Source organism: Tauraco erythrolophus, chromosome 6, assembly GCF_009769465.1.
Source record: "Tauraco erythrolophus isolate bTauEry1 chromosome 6, bTauEry1.pri, whole genome shotgun sequence".
Lineage (NCBI taxonomy): Eukaryota > Metazoa > Chordata > Aves > Musophagiformes > Musophagidae > Tauraco > Tauraco erythrolophus.
Window position 1 is genome coordinate 16678833 of NC_141470.1, and position 22129 is coordinate 16700961.

At 39.8% G+C, this 22129-nt stretch overlaps 1 protein-coding gene across 1 annotated transcript in view; it reads left to right on the plus strand.

Moving 5' to 3' along the window:
- The window catches only part of ANO1 (anoctamin 1), an 83758-nt gene that overhangs the window by 48888 nt on the left and 12741 nt on the right, over nucleotides 1-22129 (plus strand). The window contains 12 exon segments of the mRNA XM_086613185.1: nucleotides 1502-1553; nucleotides 4236-4301; nucleotides 4800-4855; nucleotides 6395-6436; nucleotides 10044-10108; nucleotides 10663-10797; nucleotides 12205-12365; nucleotides 16125-16207; nucleotides 18056-18067; nucleotides 18922-18993; nucleotides 20836-20883; nucleotides 22006-22080. Coding sequence (XP_086469311.1) covers nucleotides 1502-1553; nucleotides 4236-4301; nucleotides 4800-4855; nucleotides 6395-6436; nucleotides 10044-10108; nucleotides 10663-10797; nucleotides 12205-12365; nucleotides 16125-16207; nucleotides 18056-18067; nucleotides 18922-18993; nucleotides 20836-20883; nucleotides 22006-22080 — 867 coding nt within the window.

Here is a 22129-nt window from a genome sequence, read left to right on the forward strand (position 1 = left end):
AACATTTCGTTTGAGATTAAAAAATAGCATAGCTTTTGTTTGTAGACTTCCTTTTATATGTCTCTCTATATATAGTAAAAAAACTTTGAAGTACATGAAACTTAAGGGAGCAAATGAAGAGTTAAAATTCACAACAACAAGCTGTCTGAGAAAGGTAGCAAGACAAAATGGCACTGTAGGACAAGCAGGTGAGAAAGACTAACTTTGAAAAATGGACTGAAACAAAAGGAGCTCATAACAGAGGCTAGGAGGATGAGGAGGGATGGGGATTTTTTAAACCACTCAGGGAACACTGGGCATATAACAATAGGGCTGGTAGTATGTTGCTTTGTTTGAAATCCCTGTAAATCACTCAGTAATAAAAGACATATTGAGTGTTTCCCAGCATCATTTTCTCCTGTGTGCATTTCTCTTTGTGTTCTTGTTTCTTAAAGTTCTCTCCTGACTCTCCTATGTATTTTTAAACCAGAACACAAATATTGACCCTTCCGCCTACTGCAAAATGAACAGGAATCTAGTCACTCCCTGTGAATCTTTGATGAATAGAAACTAAGCCAAAAACCTTTTTTTTTTTTTTTATTACAATAAATTATATAACTGGAAATCTCTCTGTGACAGCCTTTTAATTCACTGGAATTGGAAGACAACAGGCAGACGAGCTGCGAGTCTTGCCTCCTGTGCCCTCACTTGCTTCCCTCCGTGAATCAGGCAAGCAGCAGCCGAGTTAGCACTCGGATTAGCGAGCATCCCTAGGGAACTGGTCCACGACTCCCCAGACAGGCCAGGCAATGAGCAGCAAGTGCCTTTGCCTGTGGTTTTCCTCCGCTCCCCTGCCAGCCTCGTACCAGTCAGGCCCTTGCCTTGCCTAAGAGCATCGCTGCTTGGGAGCGGGTGGCGGGACGAAAGCTTGAGGGCTCAGGCGGCACGCCGAGACGTGCAAGGATTATTTGACAATAAACACAATAAATCATAAAATAAATACATCTGTTTCGCCACCGAGGTCATGCAAGCTCAGAAACTTTAAGGTCAGCCTGTGTTAGTCCAGTTTCTGATAAATGACTGCATGATGCATACACATTATGAACCTGAAGCTCTGCTGAAGTCCTTGGGTTGAAGCCAGCTTGTGCCATCAGAGGTGAGGGAAGAGCTGGGCCCAGCACACTGCCTCGTCTGGGTAGAAGAGGGCTCCTGATCTTTGATCGATGTCTTATGTGAGCAAAAATAGTGTTTTTGTTATATGAGTGGTTAGATGTAACCCTGTTTTTCCCAATCGGTTATCTTGGTAGCTGGCTATTTAGTTAAGCCTTTCTCTCTTGTACAGGTAACTCAGCATGGAAATCTTTAAGCCCTGCTCTCGTGAATACCATGACTTTTCTTAAAAAATGATGACTTCATTTACGTCTTGATTTTGCCAATATCTGAGCTGTACACAAAAATGATTGTGGTTTTCGCTGGCAGTATCTGAAGTAACCCTTTCCTTTCTTTTATTTTACTTCTATAGGTTTATGAAATATTGAAAAGAACGACATGTACCAAAGCAAAATATAGCATGGGTAAGGAACTTTATTTAGCTTTAAGATCGATATCATTTTCAAGTATTGAAAACAACTGCAAGTTATAACTGGCTGTGGAGTTTAGGTTTTCCCCCTGCACTCTAGTTTGATGTATGTGGACATAATTGTTTTATTTGGAAATTTAATTGAATTAATGTACCTGTTTGGAATTTTTTCAAATGTGAATTTATAGATTCAACTCTAAATTAAATGGTAAATGAGGATATAGGCCCTGCAGATGTTATTTAGGTCCTTTGCAGCAGGACTGGTTGGTGATATAAACCGATGGATTCAGTTTTACACTCACTAAAGCGGATGAAGGTTTTACTGTTAATTTCAATAACTGCAGTGAAAGTCTATGGATTGACCCATTCCTTTTAAGTAGGAACCTCACATTTTTACCATGGGATGGCTTTTCAATGACTTAAGTGAAATGGTCTTAACTGATAACTGCCTGAAACACTGTCCTAAGCGGAACTGAGATTAATCCAGTGGAACGGCCAAGGACTAAGGTGTGCCCTGAAAGCTGGCCCATCTCTTAGCCCTCAAAACAGTTGTTGCAAGTCAGTGGGTGTAAAGTTCTTACTGCCACAGCCAGTAGTTTTAGGATTTCAGCCTTAGGGCTTGTGGTCTAAGAACGAAATTCGTAATACAAATAAACATGAATTGCAAATCAGATTGCCCTAAAGATTTGTTGGCAGCTTTTCCTGCTCAGCTGTTAGATACTTTATTTTATATGTATCAAGAGATATAGGTATATACTTGACTGGGGGACTAATGTTAACAAATAGTTAATGGTAAACCAAATTATGTAAGGTGGAATGCTGAATGCCCTCATATCCAAGTTCCTTAACAGACAACGAATAAAAGTGAATTTGGATAAGTAAAATGCATGAACATTGGAGAAAATATTTGGTAACTGTTGGAATCTGTTACAGTATTTATTTGCCTACAAGCAGTTAAATAAAACAATGGGAACTGGAATTACAGGTAGTTCTGTTCAATATTGACCCATCAGCTGCTTAGAAATACATCAAATAATAGAAGAATAGTTATGCCAGAAATTATTTCCATGCTTTGACTTCTCTGTTGAAGTAACGACATACAATGTACAATTGTTGAGTCCTTATATACACTAAATTTTGGTGTTCAGCCAGTATTAACAGAAGCACTATTTCCCTGTAGCATGGGAAATCCAAAATAATCTGTGACTTTCTGGACCCTTTTCGAGTCTGATGCTGGATCGTTTTAATTGGAAATTACATATTTGCACTCTTGAAAGGGGAAGGTCACACAGCTCAGTTTGAATTCTTGCCTTGGAGTTGGTTACTCACTTGATTTTTTTTTTTTTTTTTTTTTTTTTTTTTGGTCCAGAAATGGAAAACACATTACAGATTAGTTGAATAGGGCAGAGGCTAAAGGAAAGTAAAGTGTTAGGATTCCTGGATCATTCTTCTTCCAAAGACTAGCAAGGTCATATGGTATACCTAATAAAAATGTCATTAGGCCAGCCTGTCCATGGGTATGCTCAGCATAACTCAATCAAGTCCTTTGTGTCCCAGTGCTGGAATGCTGGGTTACAACCCAGCAAAGGTTGCATACAGATTTGAGCAAACACAGATAATGCTGCAATATTTCTGCCCAGCAGGAAAAAGGCAGCTGCCCAGTGAACACTGCAGTCTTTGTTATTTATTTTGCAAATTTGTGAAAACGTGAATCTGTATTCATTGTTTAATATTGATAGATAGAAGGGTACTATGTAGCTCTTTGGTTGGTCACACAGCCCTAGAAAAATAATTTATCTGCTCACTAGTTGTTTCTGCCAGAAGTGTGGAAACGTTTGTAGGCAATTCGTAGTACTGTATAATCTTAACCAGGGCTTTGAAAATTAATGATATTGCAGGATACCGAGCACTCCTGGAGCAATTTTTCCAGGTGATGATTAGTATCTTGAAAATGCTAATGAACTTGAAAAACTCTCATTTCGAGATCGATCCAAAATGTCTCGGTGAACCTACAGTGATCTGTTTCCTGGTTCATAGTTGCTGTTCCTTCAAATCCAGTCCCACACTCTTTTCTTAGCAATGAACTGATGGGCAACATGGAGCACACTGTAGCACATCGTTTTTCTTTTCTTTTTCTAAGTCCTTTTAAATTCTCTACGATGCCAGTGGCCAGCTTTTTAATTGTTTTTTTTTAATTCACATTAATCAACTTAACCTTGCACAAAGACAAGTCTTTGACTTAGCTCTGATTCAGCACCCAAGACTGGTTCGTTGAATCCTCAAATGTATCTTCGCAGATAACACGACACCTTCAGACGTAGGTAATACTCCATAATTGGAAGTAGCTATATTAATGCCAGCAGCTGCAGCAAGAACACTAGAGAAGCACCTTAGAGAAGTAATGTGCTGCAGCCCTCAAAGGTCCAGGTCCAGCCAAGTGACCTTTGGGAATGGTGCAGCGAGCTGCAGTGTCGAAGAGCCCCTCACTATCGTGCTCCTCCAAATTCATATGTTAACTCCTCCCGACCCACCCGTACTCTGGCCCCAAGTTAAAGAGTGATGCCACACCTGGGAAGGCAGGACTCCTCAAAGTCCCTTATGCCGCATACATTTTATAGATGAAGCATTAATTGCTTTCAGACTCATGCATGTCACTAATAAACGGATGTGTAAACAGGGAAAGGAGAGGGAAGAAAGAAGGAAACTACCCTTTTAAATAAAAGACGAAAATGTGGTAAATATGGTAAGTATTACGCCAAGGTCTTCGCAAAGGCTTTCCCTACAATTTCTCTAATCAATCTGAAATCTGAATTCAAAACTTTGTGTGGATGATGCGTGTGTATGCTTGTACCCATATGCCATCAGTTCCAGCCATATTCTTCTTGTGATCGAGCCTTCTGCTACACACTTTCAAATCTGCAGGCTTGCCCTTAAATCAAACTGACTTTTCAGAAAATGTAATTTATTTTAATGACTAATTTCAAGTCATTGGCTTCTAATTCTTGATTCTCAAATATATATGACTTCCTCTTGCTCTCTGCAGTTTTCCATTTCATAAAATGAGTCATGTTTAATAACCTATATGATTAAAAATGAAACTACATGGAAAGGAATGAGATGGCAGAAAAATCATTATCTGACTAAATGACTGTTATTTTGAGGGAAATCTCCGGGAAGGATGATAAAGTGAGACTGTCTAATGTCTACATTGTAAATAACTATTATGTCTTTATTTTTCAAGGGATCACCAGTCTGCTTGCCAATGGAGTTTACAGTGCTGCATATCCTTTGCATGATGTAAGTGGTTTTGTAATATGTTTTACCTGTCTTCTATCTGACTCCAAGAAGTCTTTAATGTATTACGTATCATCCCGAACATGAGTGTTTCACATCCTGACTCCCTGCTCGCTTGTATCATGACTGCAGTAACTTGTGCAGGTTGTTTCCATCACCCTGCGCACTTTTAATGAATTCCCCACCTCTTTTCTACCTTTGATGATCGTAAGTGACATCTGAACATAATATTAAAAGAGTTGTTTCAGTGGCTTAGTAAACGAGATAATTCTGTTATTTTCTGACCTTCTGCTCCCAAGATCCCTGGCATCAGTGCTAGGAAACATATTTATTCCTGGGGCACCAAGTGGCTAATTCCCTCACCCACATCTCCCTGGCATCCCCCTTGGAAGTACAGAGATGCCAGTAGCGGTGTGTCCGTGTGATTGGTTGCCACTGGAGGAAAAACCATGAGCAAGGATTTGAAGTGACATATTTTGTGGGACTGGATGTGACTGCAGACCTTCTTACTGATGAAATCCACTTTTGAGTAGTCAAGTAAGATGTCAAGAGTGTGTTCAACTATAGTGTTCATCAAGAGGATTAGAGAGAGGTAGAGAATTTTGGTGGCACTCGTACCCGAGCTGGGGATCCCCATCCTGCCAGAGGTGCACAGCAGTAGCTGGATGCTGATGATGTTTTTACTTAAAGGTTCAAGTTACAACTAGAACTGACATACACATGCTCTTAGCTAGACCCTTACACAAAGGCTTGACAGACGTCAAAGGGACGTGGCAGTCGCGCTGCCCACGATGCTCTGGCTGTGGGAGTGTACAAGAGCTGTCAAGCCTGGTGCTGGTTTCCGGTGTGGGATGTGAAGATGAAGTTTGTCTTCCTAGTCTTCTGCTCCCCTCACTCGCACGGGTTTTACATGGGACCACGAGTGTTTTATCTCTGTGTAACTGAGACCAGAACAGCCTCTTTATCTGCCTGATGTTTATCATAAATGTCAGGCACTCTTAAACTACAGCAATATCGCTTAGAAATCCAGAAAGGTTAAATAAACTTCTCTGCATGTACTTGCCTCACGTCTTTAGACAGCTACTGATAGTCTTGTATACAAGTTATTTATTGTCTTAGTTTACTCCTTTATTGTATTTAAAAATAGCTCGAAATTAAAACCTCAAATCTAATCAGCCCTGAGTGTTTGGAGAGGCTGGATAGAGATCAGCTCTCTCAGCTGGTCTCTTCTCTTTCAAGTGGACTGAGCTGAACCCCAAATACCATGGCAATACTGCATCCTTTCCCTTGACATTTTTAGGCCACCTTTATCACTTATTCATTCCTTTTTCCCCAGTGACAGACATTATTACTCTTTCTTAATGTGCCTGATGACAGAAGACAAAGTGTGCTATGACAGATGAACTCCTAAAATACAGCGTTATTTTACAGATTGCTTTTTCTGTTTTTGATGCATTAAGTGAGTGGGATACATGGGTATGCAAGATGCATAGCAGCTCTGGGCACGACTCACTGAATGACGCAGATTTTCTCTTTTTAAAGGGTGACTATGAAGGTGAAAACGTTGAACCTAACGACAGAAAAGTAAGTTGATGTAAAGGGGGTTTCACATATTCACAAGAGTCCCAGCCTGAAGAGTCACCTGTTGGAATCTGGTTGTTTGCCAAGATTTCACAGAAAATACTGCAAAAAAGGCACCAAATGCCAAGTGGTAGAAATACAGAAGTAATTCCCAGTGTTTAAATTTGCCTTAATGTGGAATGCAGTATGGATATGTATAAATTCTCAAGCTTGATAATGATATGTTCCTGACCATGTCGATAAGATATTGACAGCATTTACATCGAACTCCTCCTAAAGTTCAGGTGGTGGCATTTCAGGCCAGCTCTGGTGACAATATACTCAGTCATATTCTGGTATCCATATTTGACATAAATACTGCTTCACTCCATGGCAAGCTCTGGTCTCAGCACTGCAACCTCTGCTGAATTAATGTGCTGCTGATCTGAGTCAGAATTGATTTGGGGGAGGAGGGAGACAACTGAAAACATAAAAAGTTATTGGGGAAGATAAAGATTGAATATTTATCAGAAACGAGACATTCTCAGCAAAGCTTTAATGAGCGCTGTTCATCCAGAAACTGCCCTGTGGATGTATACTGATGCATTGCATCGCTTCACATAAGTCTGTGGTTTAAATTGTGTTTTGCTTGTCTGTATACTGAAAGACATTTGTTCATTGTAGTAAAACAAGTAGGAATTATTCTAAGGAAATACTTTCCATAAGAAAAATCAAATTTTTCACCCTTTGCAGGAATGATGATTTCTGAAATTCAGAGTGAAATTACTGCATATTCCTGATCATGCTTCTTTAAAGAATATAGGCTTTTTTTCTGCATATCAGACAAAAGTCAAAGCAGAGAGGTTAGGACCAGTTCTCTCTGAAGGAGCTACTAAATTTGAGTGCTATATATGTTGGGCTTTCAGACTTGAAACTTTGCCTTTCCAGTTTGTTTCGTGGTCACGTCTCCAAATAAATGCTGTGAACATGTAGGTTGTAGGAAAAGCAGATCTAAAGCCCTTTAGGTTGATCACATAAAACCAGGTACCCAAAATTAAAGGTCTGCTGGGCCTTAAGGGGCAAATGGCTCTTTAAAAGTCAGTGATTTTTATTTCCCTCCCTCTATTGATTTGTGTTAAAAATACCACGTACCTGTCACGTCATTATTAAGCAACTCATTGCTCAACCAAAAATAGGATGAAAGTCCATGTTTTCTTAAAGCGTCTGGATTATCATCTTTATTACTAACTTTTCAGGCCTCACAAATTCACTCATTTCACAAGTTCACTGTGTATTTGGAAATGTTTACCTTGGCTTTTGACTTCCAGTTCCCTCAAATAATCTTTTGGTGTGTTTTGGCATGTCTCTTCTGATTTCATGAAGCTTTCTTTAATCTAATCCAGTGTTAGGCCAGGCTTGTGCCTTTTTTAACAACAAAATTAAAGATTTGAGGCATAGAAATGAAGTAAATATTTAGAGCTATTGCACTGATCTCCTCTAATCATGCCTTTGAAGCTGTGCTTTGTATATCAGGCTGAAAAATGTCAGGACAAATGAGATAATTCATTTGTACTTTAGGCACAAATTTGGTTTGAAGTGTTGTACAAAACTGAAACATGGCACCGATGCAAATCTCCTTAGCTTAGTATTTTCCTGATATGCCTGACCAGCTTAGATCACAGAAAAGGAATCTAATTTCCAGCAAAAACTTAGCTTGTAAAAATGAAGTAAAAAAAAATAATAAAGGAGAGATCTTAGTGCACATGGTTGTTGAGGGATCTTGAGTCATAAAGTGTTTCCTAGACATAGGCAGCTGGCCTTAAACTTTTGGAAACGTGGTTGAAAGAATCCTAAAGCAGAATAAAAATAAAGTTTGCAAGAATGCTGCAGTTTAATAAAGGCCTGCCTTTGGGTTTCAGTTTCTGCTCTTACTATTGTAAGGAAACTAATAAAGATTAATGATTTTGGGTTGCAGAGGGGAAAATCCACAGTCCACTTACATTTTTGACGTCATACTTCTGTAAAAGTAAAGGGGCTGTATTTTTTTGAATGACTTGAACATTTGCATGAGAAGTACGGCAGTGCAGCTTGGAAAGTTTGTGTTAACGATTTGGCAAGGGAATTGTAAAACTGCTCTAGAAACACTGTTCGCTGTATGACTTCTCTGTGATAAAATGTGAGAAGCAGGAGCTGGTCTGGGCAGCAGCAGCACTGCCAGTCTGCCCTTCCTCGCTCTGCTGAGTTTCACTGGAGACATGTAGGAGGTTGACATATGTCAAGTTTCTCATGATAAAATAGCCTACAGATTTAAGCAATAACATCCTGTTTGGTCTATTCTTCTATGAACAAGATGAATAACGTTGTCCTCCCTGTAATGAGAAATGGTTTAGATCTTGGTTTCCCGTTCCAGTTTGTTCCACAACTGTGCTGGTTGTGGTGCTCTCACCCATTGAGGGAGGTTTGTGTAACTGAGCTCTGCATTTTTCTCACTTTTTTTTTGTTCTTTACCCAATATTCAATGAAAATAAATACCTCGGCAGTAATCAGTTCATGCTGTTACATTTGTGAGAGCAGTAGAAGAAGAAAAAGGAAAAAGACAATGTTGTTGCTGGATTAATTAATGAAAACAGAAGTGACCATCAAAGCGTCTCCTTGAAATATCAGTAGCTAGTCCAGGAACATAGAATCACAGAATGGTTTGGGTTAGAAGGGAACTTAAAGATCATCCTGCTACCAAGTTCATGTCACTGGGTTGAAGCAGGGAGGGAAGCAGGAAAGGGAGACCTGACTTCACAAGCAGATGTAAAGCTTCTCTTCCCCTTGTCCCACAGAGGAGATGACGGCTGGGTGGCCAGTGAGCACGCTTAGTCCTCTCCAGTAGTTTTTGTACACACCCTGATTTCTTGTTCGCTCTGTTAACTAAACTGAATTAAGAAAAAATAATCAGATCTGAGAAGCGCTATTTATATGTTTTCTGAAGTAAAGGATAAGTTGAAGGTCTCAGAGGAACCTATTTTTGTGAGGGATTCAATTTTATAAATCGCTAATGGGGATAATTGCTTCCCTTGGCCCATATCCTAACCAAAAGGATGAGTGGAAATCGTGTTCTTTTAGTTTAAAGCTGAAAAACTTAAATATAGCCTTGGAGGCACCTCTGCACAGCACCTCTTGATGGATGCTGTAGAGTGATGGATGTGATATAGTGATGGATGGATGTGATATATCTTGATGGATGCTATATAGTTTGTATAGTGAAAACAAACCAGTTTATTCTAGTTTTTCCTGTCTTTTAACTCAAAGCACGTTCATCTTTTGCAGCCATTCTTCTAGACAACACCTATGGATCGTAAAATCAGGACTGTTCTCCCCATACCTGCTATAGTTATCCATCAGTCACGTTCCTGAAGAGCCTTTTAATGTACTAGAATTCATCACTGTTTTACAGCATGCCAAATCATCAAATTTGGTTTTAATACTTAATACAGACAGCATGTATCGGCAGATTCTGGGTTGAAACCACAAAGTGGTGAGACCAGGTCCACTGCGTGAGCTCTGCCATTTGTTGGGATCAAATGAGAAGACGCCCGTGTACGTGGTGCTTCAGCTTTCACCTTGCCTTTCTGTTTTACAGCTCCTGTGTGAGGAGTGGGCAAGCTATGGAGTCTTTTATAAATACCAGCCAATTGACCTGGTGAGGTGAGAGTTCAGCCCTTAATGTTGTGTTTCCACGGGGCAGCGCTGAAGCTGTACACCATGATGCTCATGTGGGTGTCCCTGAGGGAATACTGTCCTCGGTGCCACCCCGGGGACTCCGGAGAATGGAAAGTTCACTGGGGCAAAAGAAGTTTTCTGTGGGTTTAGAAACACACTGATGTATCCCACTCAGTGTGAAAGCTTGCATGGGACGTATTTTTAATGAATGGTGAGAGCTGAAACCCTCTGAAGAAAATGAGGGACTTTTTTAAGAGGATGTGCTACAGAAGATCCAAATATACCAATATACCAATTTACACAGCAGAAGCATAGGGCAGGGGAATGACTAGTTGGACTGACTTGCTTTCATGTGCCTATATCTCTGGATTAACTCCAAGCATCATGAGAAAGAGAGTCCTCTGAGAAGAAAAAAATTCCCACAGATCATCAGATCTTACTTTCTCCATGCTTAATCCAGCTGCAATTCATAATTTTAGCCATGTTATATTTTAAGAAATAGGAAACATTTCTGCTTTCTTTTTTAAAATGTATTTCAGAAAATACTTTGGAGAGAAGATCGGACTGTATTTTGCCTGGCTGGGAGTTTATACACAAATGCTTATTCCAGCTTCAATTGTAGGGATTATCGTTTTCCTATATGGCTGTGCGACTGTGGATGAGAATATACCAAGGTAAAAGAAATAAATAATTCAATTCTACTATTGGAGACCACTAGAAACTCAAAGTAAAACATTACCTTTCTCTAGAAATATTTTTGTCACTAAGTTCTAGGGCGAGCACAGCTGAAACTGTGCCTCCCAGTTTATAGGGCTTGCCCTGTGCCCCCCGCCACAGCCCAACACCCCATCTGTGTTTGCTGGCCGTGGCTTCCCCAGCTCTATCTGCCAACTGGCGCTTGCTGGAGTACAGTCTGCTCCCACCACTCTCCTTCCCTCCTCGTGCCCCACACGCTTCGTCTTTTGGAAGGTGTCCTTAAAATTAAGCCACCTCCACACAGGAGCTTGCAGTCCCACTGATTTCTGCTTCTAGTAAGCGATGGAGACCTACCAAGGGCTGAGAGTGAGCAGCAGAACTACAGCATATTTCTAAAACGTTAGCATTTATTGTTAATATTACTTGTGGAGCTTGCACTGATGCACTAAAAATAATTCTTGGCCAGTTGCTCAGGTGTTCTTTTTTTTTTTTTTTACCTTAACTCAGATCATTATGTTAAAACAAACCAACAAAATACTGCTAACGATAGGTTTTAGTGCTTCCCATTATAGAATGCTGAGGAGGGCATTGCGTGGCAGAAAGATAAATCGAAAATATACGTGCCTCAAATAAGCAACTGTTGCCAGATTAACAAAATCTCTATGACCCACTATTTTTAATTTTTAGTAGGTTTTATATTATAATGTTTTCAAAGCCCTATGATTTTGCATTATTTGCCCTGCATGCATCTTCAGCTGTAGATGAAAATGCATCTTCAGCTGTAGATGAAAATTACATCGTTTGTACAACAACCATGAGCCCCAAGTAACAAAGCAGATAATGGATATCGAAAAATAGATAAACATTTTGTTTATTAAGATTGCTTTGTACTGCTTCCAACAGCTGAAGAAAGTCAGAGGGAGTGCCACTGTTGCCATTTCACAGATGGAGTGCAGAGAAGCTAAACTGGTTGAACTCCAGTCTCTTGATACTCAGCACTTCCCTTGTACCTTATCTATCACTGTAGTTAGTATTTCAAAACAATAATTATTTTTAATTATTTTTTTCTTTCCTTTAAGATCCTATCTTAAAAAGCACAGAGCCTTATGCCTATCGTAATGCTCTCTCTTATTCCCTGGAATAGAAGTAGGACTGGGGATGGAGGGAGCCAGCAGCCTCGTGTGAGGATTTCAGCCCATACAATGGTGTAGGTTACGGACAGAGCTGCTCACTGGGGCAAGAGCTGGGAAACACTGTGAGGGTAGTATCTGATGATCCTATAGACCAGAAACAGATGCTGCGCAGGGGAAGAAAGATCCTTGGAGCATGGAAGATAGAGCCATGTACTGACTGTGCTTTTTTCGTATCATGTTACTTCGTTGCAGTATGGAAATGTGTGACCAAAGAAACAACATCACCATGTGTCCCTTATGTGACAGAACGTGCAGCTACTGGAAGATGAGCTCCGCTTGTGCGACTGCTCGCGCAAGTCATCTGTTTGATAACCCTGCAACTGTCTTCTTCTCAGTCTTCATGGCTCTCTGGGGTAAGAAGATATATGCCTTCATGTTAAGTTTTTAATTATTTAAAATACAACAGGAAGAAACAGAAGAGATAAAGCAGTGTATTTATACTGAGGCAGTTAATTATATAAAGAATTTTTTTTTTTCTTTCCCATGAAACTGTCACCCCCAAATTTATATTCTGGACTGAAGGCTAAAATTCAAAACGTTGCTCAAGATGAATATCAAATGAAATTGTTAAGCATCTGTCATAAAACTGCTGCATGGTATGTCAAAATTTCATTAACGGGATTGCATAGCTTGCCAAAAAAGAAAAAAAAAAAAAAGAAATCTATTTGCAGAGCCAGCTTCCACTTTAGAACATTACAGAAGAAATGTATTAATGTACTCTGGGGTTGAGAGGAGGGCTCCACAGGGAAGTGTAATGGCCTTTAGCGTCTCAGGACAAACCAAGATTGATTCTTGAGTGTGCTCCGAGATGCAATTAAGTTTATCAGCAAGCAGACATCGTGCATGTAGACCACGAAGCGGGAGCTGTGGTGTTACAGGTATTTTTTCTGATGCTGACTGTTATCACTTAACCTCTTTTGGCAGGTCTGTAGAACTTGGTTAAAAATATTAACCGTGACTTCAGGAATGGTTATTGAGGCCTCTTCTCCTTCCTGCTGGAGAAGGGATGGAGACCTCTTTGCTTGGGCACCCCAGCACCAGTCATGGGTGCTGGAGGAGAGGAGCCTCCTGTTGTCCTCAAGGCAGGCCAAGTCCAAATGGGAACTGACAGGGTCCAAAACCTGTGTTTGTAACCAGGAGCCCTATACAGAGAGGCTGCAGAGTACAGGGAAATGTGTGTTATTCCCCCCAGCTTTGAAGTTTGATAGTCACATACGCCCAGCATCAGTGAGAGAAGCACACGATGACATTTGCCCCTCCTGTACACCTTGTTGCGAGTTAGCAAATAACCTGTTTTGGATTATATTTAATCCTAAAAACATAGCTCGGGTTTTTATTCATGCTAGGACCCGTTTTTACATCAACATTCACCTGAAATGATTTTAGTATAGTTCCATGTAATTCAATGTAGAGCAGTGCCTTTTTGACTAATGTCTCCGTTTGAGATCACGATGTTTCAGATGCGATGCTAAGTGCTCATTATCAAGGACTCTAAGGAAAAGGAGAAGGATGGTCCTGCAGAGGGGTCTTGTAGTCAGGAGCACTGCAGGTTTGGAGGGAAAGTGGGGGGAGGTTGAACTCAACCAGCTTCGCAGCAGAGAGGAAGGATCACTGTCTTACAGATCATCGTCTTACCATAGAATCATAGAATGGCTTGAGTTGGAAGGGACCTTAAAGATCATCTAGTTCCAACCCTCCTGCCATGGGCAAGGACACTTTCCGCTAGACTAGGATGCTCAAAGCCTCATCCAACCTGGCCTTGAACACTTCATGTAGCATATAGGGAGAAATGTGATATACCTCAAAGCAGGATGCAGTGTCAGAGGCTTTAAATAGTCTCATGGAGAGTCAAATATCAGTTTTGATATCACTCATTTACCATTATTGTGAACTCCGTATTGATCTTGGCACATAATGCTCTGTTGTCCAAAAAGTAATGCTGTTTGCCTCCCCTTCCTTAGCAGACAACTACGGGTTCCTCCACCCATTTTTTTGCATTCTTGGGCAAAGTAAGACAGACGGGCAGAAGCCAGTTTCTGTGCTCTGTACAAAATCTGGCTTAAAATCTGAGATAGTTTTGGAGTGGGATGTGATATTCCTCAAGTTCTTCAGGATCACCATAAAATTTTATTGTGGTACAATACCATATAAAATAATGTTGTTTCAAAAAGGTCTTTTTGAATTGGGAAAATCAGAACTTTTTCCACATTTTTTTTTAAGGAAATAGCATCAACAAAAATTGACTGTCTCTAAGTATAGGCACACATATGGTCTCCAGTGCCAATTGTGAGCACCTCTGCATTTAATGGGAAGTTTTATTAGTTTCATGTAGAGTTGAAGAGTTGAGGCAGACCCAAGTAACCTGCTGAGGTGACCCAAGGCATCTTTAGCATAGCAAGAAAATTAGTCCAAGCTCAGAGGTATTATTGTGAGCAAATATTTGGCCAGACTTTCTTTGTGCGGTGGTAGTATCGTAACAGCCTGGAGAATTCCACTCACACAAGCATCGAAAGAGCTATAGCACCAAACTCAGCCCCATCAGAATTTCAGCATTAAACATGGACCGTAGCCCAGTGCTGTTTGGTATTAAATGGCATTAAAAACGTCAGAGAATCCACGTAAGATCATCTGGACAGTAACCTTTGGGAATTTTTAAGCTCCACTTATGCTTATGGGCCGAGATGAAATACGAAAAGGCAGGTACACTTGGCAAAACAGCGGCACATCACTGCCTGGCATGTTCATCAAGGGCTTCTGAAATGAGCTGGCTGTGTCTCGGACACCGTCTTTTCATTTTGTGTTGTTGTAAGTCAATGCCATGGAAGGATTTCTGGTAGCACTAAGAAATGACATCTCGTTCATTGTCCATATTTCTTGCTGTACGTGGAAGCTGCAGACCCTGGCATGAGAACTGGCGGGGAGAGGGGAGGCAATTTCAGGACAATGACACAGGCTCTTTTAAGATACAGCTATGGCCATCCCGATTTACAGGAAGCCGATGGCTTAAAAGCGGCTTAGCTGTAAGTTTTGCACGTGAGGGTTTTGCTTGGAAGGCGAACAAATGTCATGACCCTAGCCTGGTTCCAGTCACGAGGGTGTCCTTTCCTCTCTACTCAACTTTCTTACCCTCTCCCTGCCTCCATTTTTTCTGGATATGAGTGTTTCTGAGCACATCTGTTAATACTCAATGCGGAAAGCTCCCCTGGGAACACCAGTTCTTGGTAGACTCGCCTTTTTCATAATCACTTATTTATTATACAGCACTGGTGTATTCCCAGCATCTAAATATGTCCTCTGAGAACTTGCTCGGTCTCAGAGGCAGATAGACTGATATAGACTGGGATTGTTCATTGGGACTCAAGAATTGCTTTAACAAGGTTTCTTTTCTGTAAGTTTTCTCCACCAAAAAGAAAATGCCAGTGTTTCTAGGGGAAAAAAAAAAACACCTTAAAGGCTTCCACTTTAACAGCCTGCCCACCTGCAGCTTTCATGCTGGCATGAGTATTTGGGTTTGGGTGTGATGATTAGGGCTAACCATACTATTATGACCACTGGATGGATGTAATTAAAGCAATATAAGAATGCTTTATCTTGATATCTTTGAGGGAATAGCTATCCCATCAGTACAAGGCTAGTTAAATCATTCATATTTTGTATAGATAAAGCACAGGTTTGAGTGGACTTATGGATGGAATTATAAGCAGATGAAAACCAACAATATCATTAGTCACACATACAAATATTTAAATAAATTCGGGTGTCTGACGTTCTTACACCCCTTCAAAAATTGTAGGCATCTTTCTACATGAAGCTGTGGATGTAATAAATGCCCTTTTAGCTTGCCTAGATAAAAAGGTTGGCTCCTAGCACTGTTAATCAATATTTCCCAGATAGACGTTACTGTTGAATAAAAGAGTAACAAAAATGAAGTTAACCTGGCCTGGTATACGATACAGTACTACATGTTCTGAGACCTTTTGGAGGTGAGAGCCTGCAGATGTACAGCAGGCGATGGGGAGCATGGCCAACATTCCTCCTAAGACAAATCCCAGAGGCTGATGCAATTTTTTGGGCAGTAAAATTTTGAAATAATTGTTAAACTGTTGTTTCAGCTGCCACCTTTATGGAACACTGGAAGAGAAAACAGATGCGTCTCAACTACAGGTGGGACCTGACTGGGTTTGAAGAGGAGGAGGTTTGTCCCTTCAATTCTGACTCTTTGACTTCCATCGTGGCGTTGCCGATAGCTCCTTGCCCCAAGCCCATAGATGTTACCTCATGGGGAACTACTCTTGGGGCGGTTCCGTCATTCAGAAGACAGGAAAATCCTATGCATGAACTATTTGAGGTTTTTATAGGAAGGATATGACTAGTATGTCTTGTTGCCATAGAAACATAATTGTATAGACTGAAAAACTAATTTTTTTTAACTGTGTAGTTGGGTCACACCTAGCAGTGTAGGCATGGAATATACAGCTCAGACGTTACTCCTAGGCAGATGTCAGGATGCTAACAACTAAGGACCTCATTCATATCCCACTGCTGTAAATCTGAAATGAATGTATTGAAGTTGATAAAGTTACAGCATTATTAAAAAAAAAAAAAAGCGCACTGAAAAATTGCTGTTAACTTTAATGATGCAGGATCAAGCCCTGACTTGGAAAATACCTAAGAAAACATTGCCAGACATGTGGGCTTGGGGCATTGGGAGGGACACAAGTGTGGAGGTGTAGGTTTTTTTCATTTGCTAAAAAAAAAAAAAAGTATCCCTAGTCAGGTTTATACTAAATCTGCTAAATAGCATGAAGGGGAAAAGGGCAGAACCTTTATGAAAAAATGTCTTAAAAATTAATGAAATTTTCGAAGGAAAAGAGGGAAAATCTTCAGTCGGCTGAGAAGCTGTATCCCACCTTTTTTGGTTTTAACTTCGTTGCGTTACAAAAAAAGGAGACACCTTCCGAGCTTCCGAGACCATAACACGGTCCCAGCCCCAGCAGCCTTGCCCTGGACTGTACTGTAGTTCAGAGGTGGTGGAGGTGTACGGGTCCCTTCCCTTGTCCCATTGTACGTGACGAGCTGTGCTGCTGTGGGATCTGAGCTGGGACCTGCAGCTTGTACAGGCGTTCGCTGCTTTGTTTGCTGGCTGGCCAGCTCTTTTTTTAATTTGTTTTTAACTGTTGTTATTATTAAATGAAGTATGCCTGCCCTTGTCCTGTCACTAGATGTTCTAAATAGATACACAACAAATATTGCTCACGTGAAACAAAAATCTCACTGGCCCTAGGTTTAACACTATGCAGCCTGATGAGCCTGGCACAGTTTTTGTTCCACTCGCCCCCAAAATCTTTCTGCTTTAATTATCTCCTCTTAATATGTTTATCTCCTCCATAATATATTTAGGCACACTACGCCAGTAGCCCCGATGGCGTGCTCTTTGCCAGATCATACCTGTTTTACTGGGAGAGACTATAGGGATTTATTTCCTGGATACTGTACTGCTCTTTTATTTTTGGTAACATGTTGTTAGCATACATGAAAGTAGAAAGGATTAACTGTATCTTTCTGGTGTCTGTCCCCTTCATGTCTGAGTTCAGAGCTCTTACACAGCTAAAACAGCAGCTGTTAATAAAGTATGTTTTATTCTTTGTTTTGTATAGTCAACTCTAGATAATACAGTCATGGGTTTAGCAAAGAATTTAAGCCCCTTCTATTTCTGATTTGGGTGAAACTTAAGCTAGTGTCATATTGAAGAGTCGGAGTTTTGAGTGATATACTAAAACCCAAAGCATCTCATCTTCTGATGTTTTTAGGGACAGCCAGTTTGTACAATACTTACAGTAATGTTAATAAATGTTGTAGAACATGAGTAGACTGATTTTTCTCTGGTAGTGTTTAGCCATCCACTAATGTAGCTATGTTTGTTTCATGTAATTTTTAAAATATAAATCCAGTATGATCTGCGACAGTTCAGTAATGACATTTTTGTTTTTTGTTTTCTGTTTTCTTGTTTTTTGTGTTTTTTTTTTTTTCTGGTTTCCTGAAGGAGGCAGTCAAGGTTTGGAAAACACTTTTTTAAAAAAATTGCTCCTACCTTTTTTATTACATATCTACTGATAAATGCCATCTTTTGATCTCCACCTCTTCTTTTTCGAGCATCAGATTTTCTTTAGATCTCCCACTGATTGCTTTGCCTTTACACCCTCCCCCTATCCACTTCTTCAGACTTTTTTCAACTCCGTTCTGTTTCCCATCCAATGCATAATTGTAATTCTGAATCTTTTGTGAATGCATAATTATGAATTCTGAATTGGGGAATCTGAATCTTTTGGCTGTCTCTTACTTCTGAGTGTTTCCTACACCCTCTCCTTCAATGCACACGGGTTATCTGTGGATGCTGTCCAAGAATTGATTAGGGGAAGACCCCAACTAACTAGTTTCTAGGATCCCAAAGCCAAGTATTTTGTATACTTACAGAAGATAACTGTTTCCCTCACGAGCTGAGGATCACTGAAATTACAGTTAATGACATGCAAAAATCTAGTTTTTATCAAAAAGACAGGTAATTAAAATCCAAGCATAATATCACTTGGTATGAACCATGCTATCTGCAAGTTGCGCTGTATACTCTCATGTATTAAATTTAATCTACATAGCGTTGCACATGGGTGTCTGATAGTGAGTTCAGATTGTTCTGCAGTTGCTGCTGTAGAACTGTGAATGATATGGGACTTATCATTTTTTTTTTTAGTTACAGTCGACTATCAGTTGATATGAATGACATACCCAATGAATTAGAATTCAGTTAGAAAACTCAGAAATGATGAGGAAAATGACCTGCAAACAGTTTATGTGTAGCTGATACAGAAAATAAATAATTTTGCTTTTTATTAAATATAACTTATTTCACAGGATCATCCAAGAGCAGAATATGAAGCTAAAGTTTTAGAAAAATCATTGAGAAAAGAACACAAACATAAAGAGGTATGGTAAGAATATCCATTTGTTTCACTTATATAAGACTATGACAAAGAAGGTCATTATACCAGGCACTGACCCAAGACTAAGAAACAGGTGAAAAATAGAGTCATTGCGCATTGTGTATAAATTCCAGATGTCTTTTTCCTAGCATATATGGGATACTCAATGTATACCAATGCACAAGACCTGATTAAGTCTAGAAATGTCTTTAATAATCAGATATAGGAGTGTTGCCTAGGGGAGCTAATTGAGTCCAACTGAAGGGGTGCTCCCATTAGGCTAACAAATCAAGTTTGAGAAGACTGTAAAAACCATCTTATTCTGTGCTAACATAAGTACCTAAAGCCTCTCAGGAGAGGTTCTCTGTCTTGCTAGACTTTGTAATAAAAATTATACTAGAGCATTAATGACGAGTACTAACACCAATTCCCTTGCTGAATTCCAGCTTCGGAAACTTTCTGCCTTTCAAAAACATAACTTCCATTTTATTCCACTGAATAAGGTAGCGCTCACTTTGGCTTTTAACTTGCTCGTTACATCACCATGAAAAAGATGCTGCCAGTCATCCCTGGGGCGCGTGCATCTCGCCAACGCCAATGGATGGTGCAATCCTTACGAGCAGCTTCCCTGCCCTTTCGCTGAAGGCTTAATTCCTTCCCTATTACTGTCTGTCAGCAGCAGACCGAGTTGAAAAAGCTCCTTTTCTCCCCCACATACTGGTTTCCACCCTACCAGAGGTTATTCACCCTTTAACTGCAAGAATTCAGCTGTTTGTATGACGGTGGTTTTAAGCAGAAAAGTAAACGCTCCGGCATAAACAGAATCTGTCAGCAGAAATTCCTCTTTTATATCTGTTACCAGTGGCACAGTAGCGTGGAACCATGCCCTAAATTGGAATTTTATGAAAACCCTGTGAAAATACAACTGCAATAACCACATTAACATGAAATACGCTTTAAGGGACATATGTAGATTGGCGTTAAACTGAATGTGTCTGATTTTGTCACGTGCTTGTGCTTGAGTACCGTTGGGTCCTCAAAAGAAAGAATTTGGGTTACTGCTCTCTCCATATCTTTTACTGGATAAACAATGTTTGAATACAGACTTCGTTGTATTCTGAAATAAACCTGCAACTTGCTGTACTTTTGGGTATATCAGGAATTCAGATCTTAAATGTGGAAGACTGTAGAGTAATCAAACAACTAAGGAATGGTGGCCTCCAAATATTGGAGTATGAAAGCTGAGAATTTAAGAGAGGTTTTTTGTTTGGTTTTGTTTTTTTTTTTAACCAGACTATTTATAACTTTTTGGGCTGTGTTCAATTTGGATGTTACTAATTTGGGAAACGTGAGAAAAGGAGTTTTTTTCTGAAAGACTTGGTAATTATCTTTCATTGGGATCTAGAGTGTTAAAGTTCAAATTCAACAGTTGTAAGACAACTTGGAAATCTTCTTAGAGAAAAAATATCTAAAGCTAAACTAGAAATTGCTTGTATTTTTTCAAGAGAATTCCAATTTAAAAAAATATTTTAAAGGAACGACCTTTTGGACGTACTTTATACATCATAAAGGAAAAAGAAGGGCACAATCCTAAATTAAAAAGGGAATATCCTTTACAGGATCACTTGATCTACTGCAGGATTTGGGGCAAGAGTTTGTCTTTTGTTGCCGTTATGTTTATTAACCTAAAGCTGAAACACAGAGCCTTAAGCAAACTAATAGAGCATTCACTTGTGGCTAAACTGCTGTGTACACTGAGTCACTAGAGAGTATACAGATGAATTTATCAGTGCTTTGTAATGCTGTATTGCCCGATCCTTTTTTTGTTTCCTTTGACTGCCATCAGAAGCATCGGTATTTTCCAGAAGAGACAGAAAACAAATGGAGACAAAGAGTTAAGACAGTCATGGCTGGGGTGAAATTGGTTCTTTTTATTCAAACTTATGAAGAAACTCAAATTATGAGTAATTATGGAAGACACAAATCAATTTGTTTTTGGCTGTTGAACCTTTGTTTAATATTCACGTTCAGTTCTGGATTTCTTCCCCGTCCTCCCCTTGTTTCTGCAGCGCTCTTTGGGACACAGTTTCTGTGCATTGGGAATGGCACTGCATGGCTTATCTTAGATTTACCATCCTGGACTGACGTTACGTTTTGCGGTGGAGCATGGGCCATGTGTTGAAAGAGTTGCTTGCACTTCCCTGAGACAATGTGCATGTAATAAAAATAGAATTTGAGTAATATTTTTCTGTTCGTTATAACGTGCGCGTCATCTTCCATAACATTCCTTTTGTTGTTTATTTTCTGGTGTTTAAAAACAATTCCCGGCATCAAAGTTTATGAAAAACTCTAGATAAGCAATACTGTTCTCAATGAAATTTTCATAGCCAAATTCAGCAGTGGCTGGTTGCCTGGATTTAAGGTATCCTGTAAAGAGTTGTTATACGTGTGCATCTTAACTCCTATTGGCATGGTCCATTGAATACCACGTTGGATAGTCAAATAGTTAAAAATCACTCCTATTGAAGGACTTTCAAGTCTTATCACACCCCAAAACAAGATCTTCCCTGTCAATTCTGCATTCATCTTGGAGTTACTCAATAGTATACTTAATCTGTATTTCAGTGGCACCAGTTGTGCAACTGCAAAGCTGCAAATATTAACTGGGGAGGGAGAGGGGAAGAAGGAGAATTTTTCTAGAGAAAGGAAAAGAAAATATTTAACAGTAAGAGAGATCTTAACTTCGTACTTTATGACAGCCTATTTGCATGTTTCCTTCAAAAAGTGTACAGAAAAAACCTGATTTATTTATGCTTGCAGTGCAGGCGCTTGACCAATTTGAACCTAGATATGGAGTAAACAATTTGCCTGTGTGGAATTGTAACTGTAAACACTATGTCTCTGCATCTTCTAACTGGTTGTGTATTTGCTAGCCTTTTTTTCCCTGTTTTTCTCACATGCAAAATCACACGCTCCGTCTTTATTAACATACCCTTTTTTCCACCTCAAATTTTAGACAGATAAAGAAAAGCTGACATGGAAGGATCGCTTTCCAGCCTATTTAACCAATTTTGTTGGCATTATCTTCATGGTAAGCATCACCTGACCAAACCTGGAATTTATGTTACCGAGTCATTGTA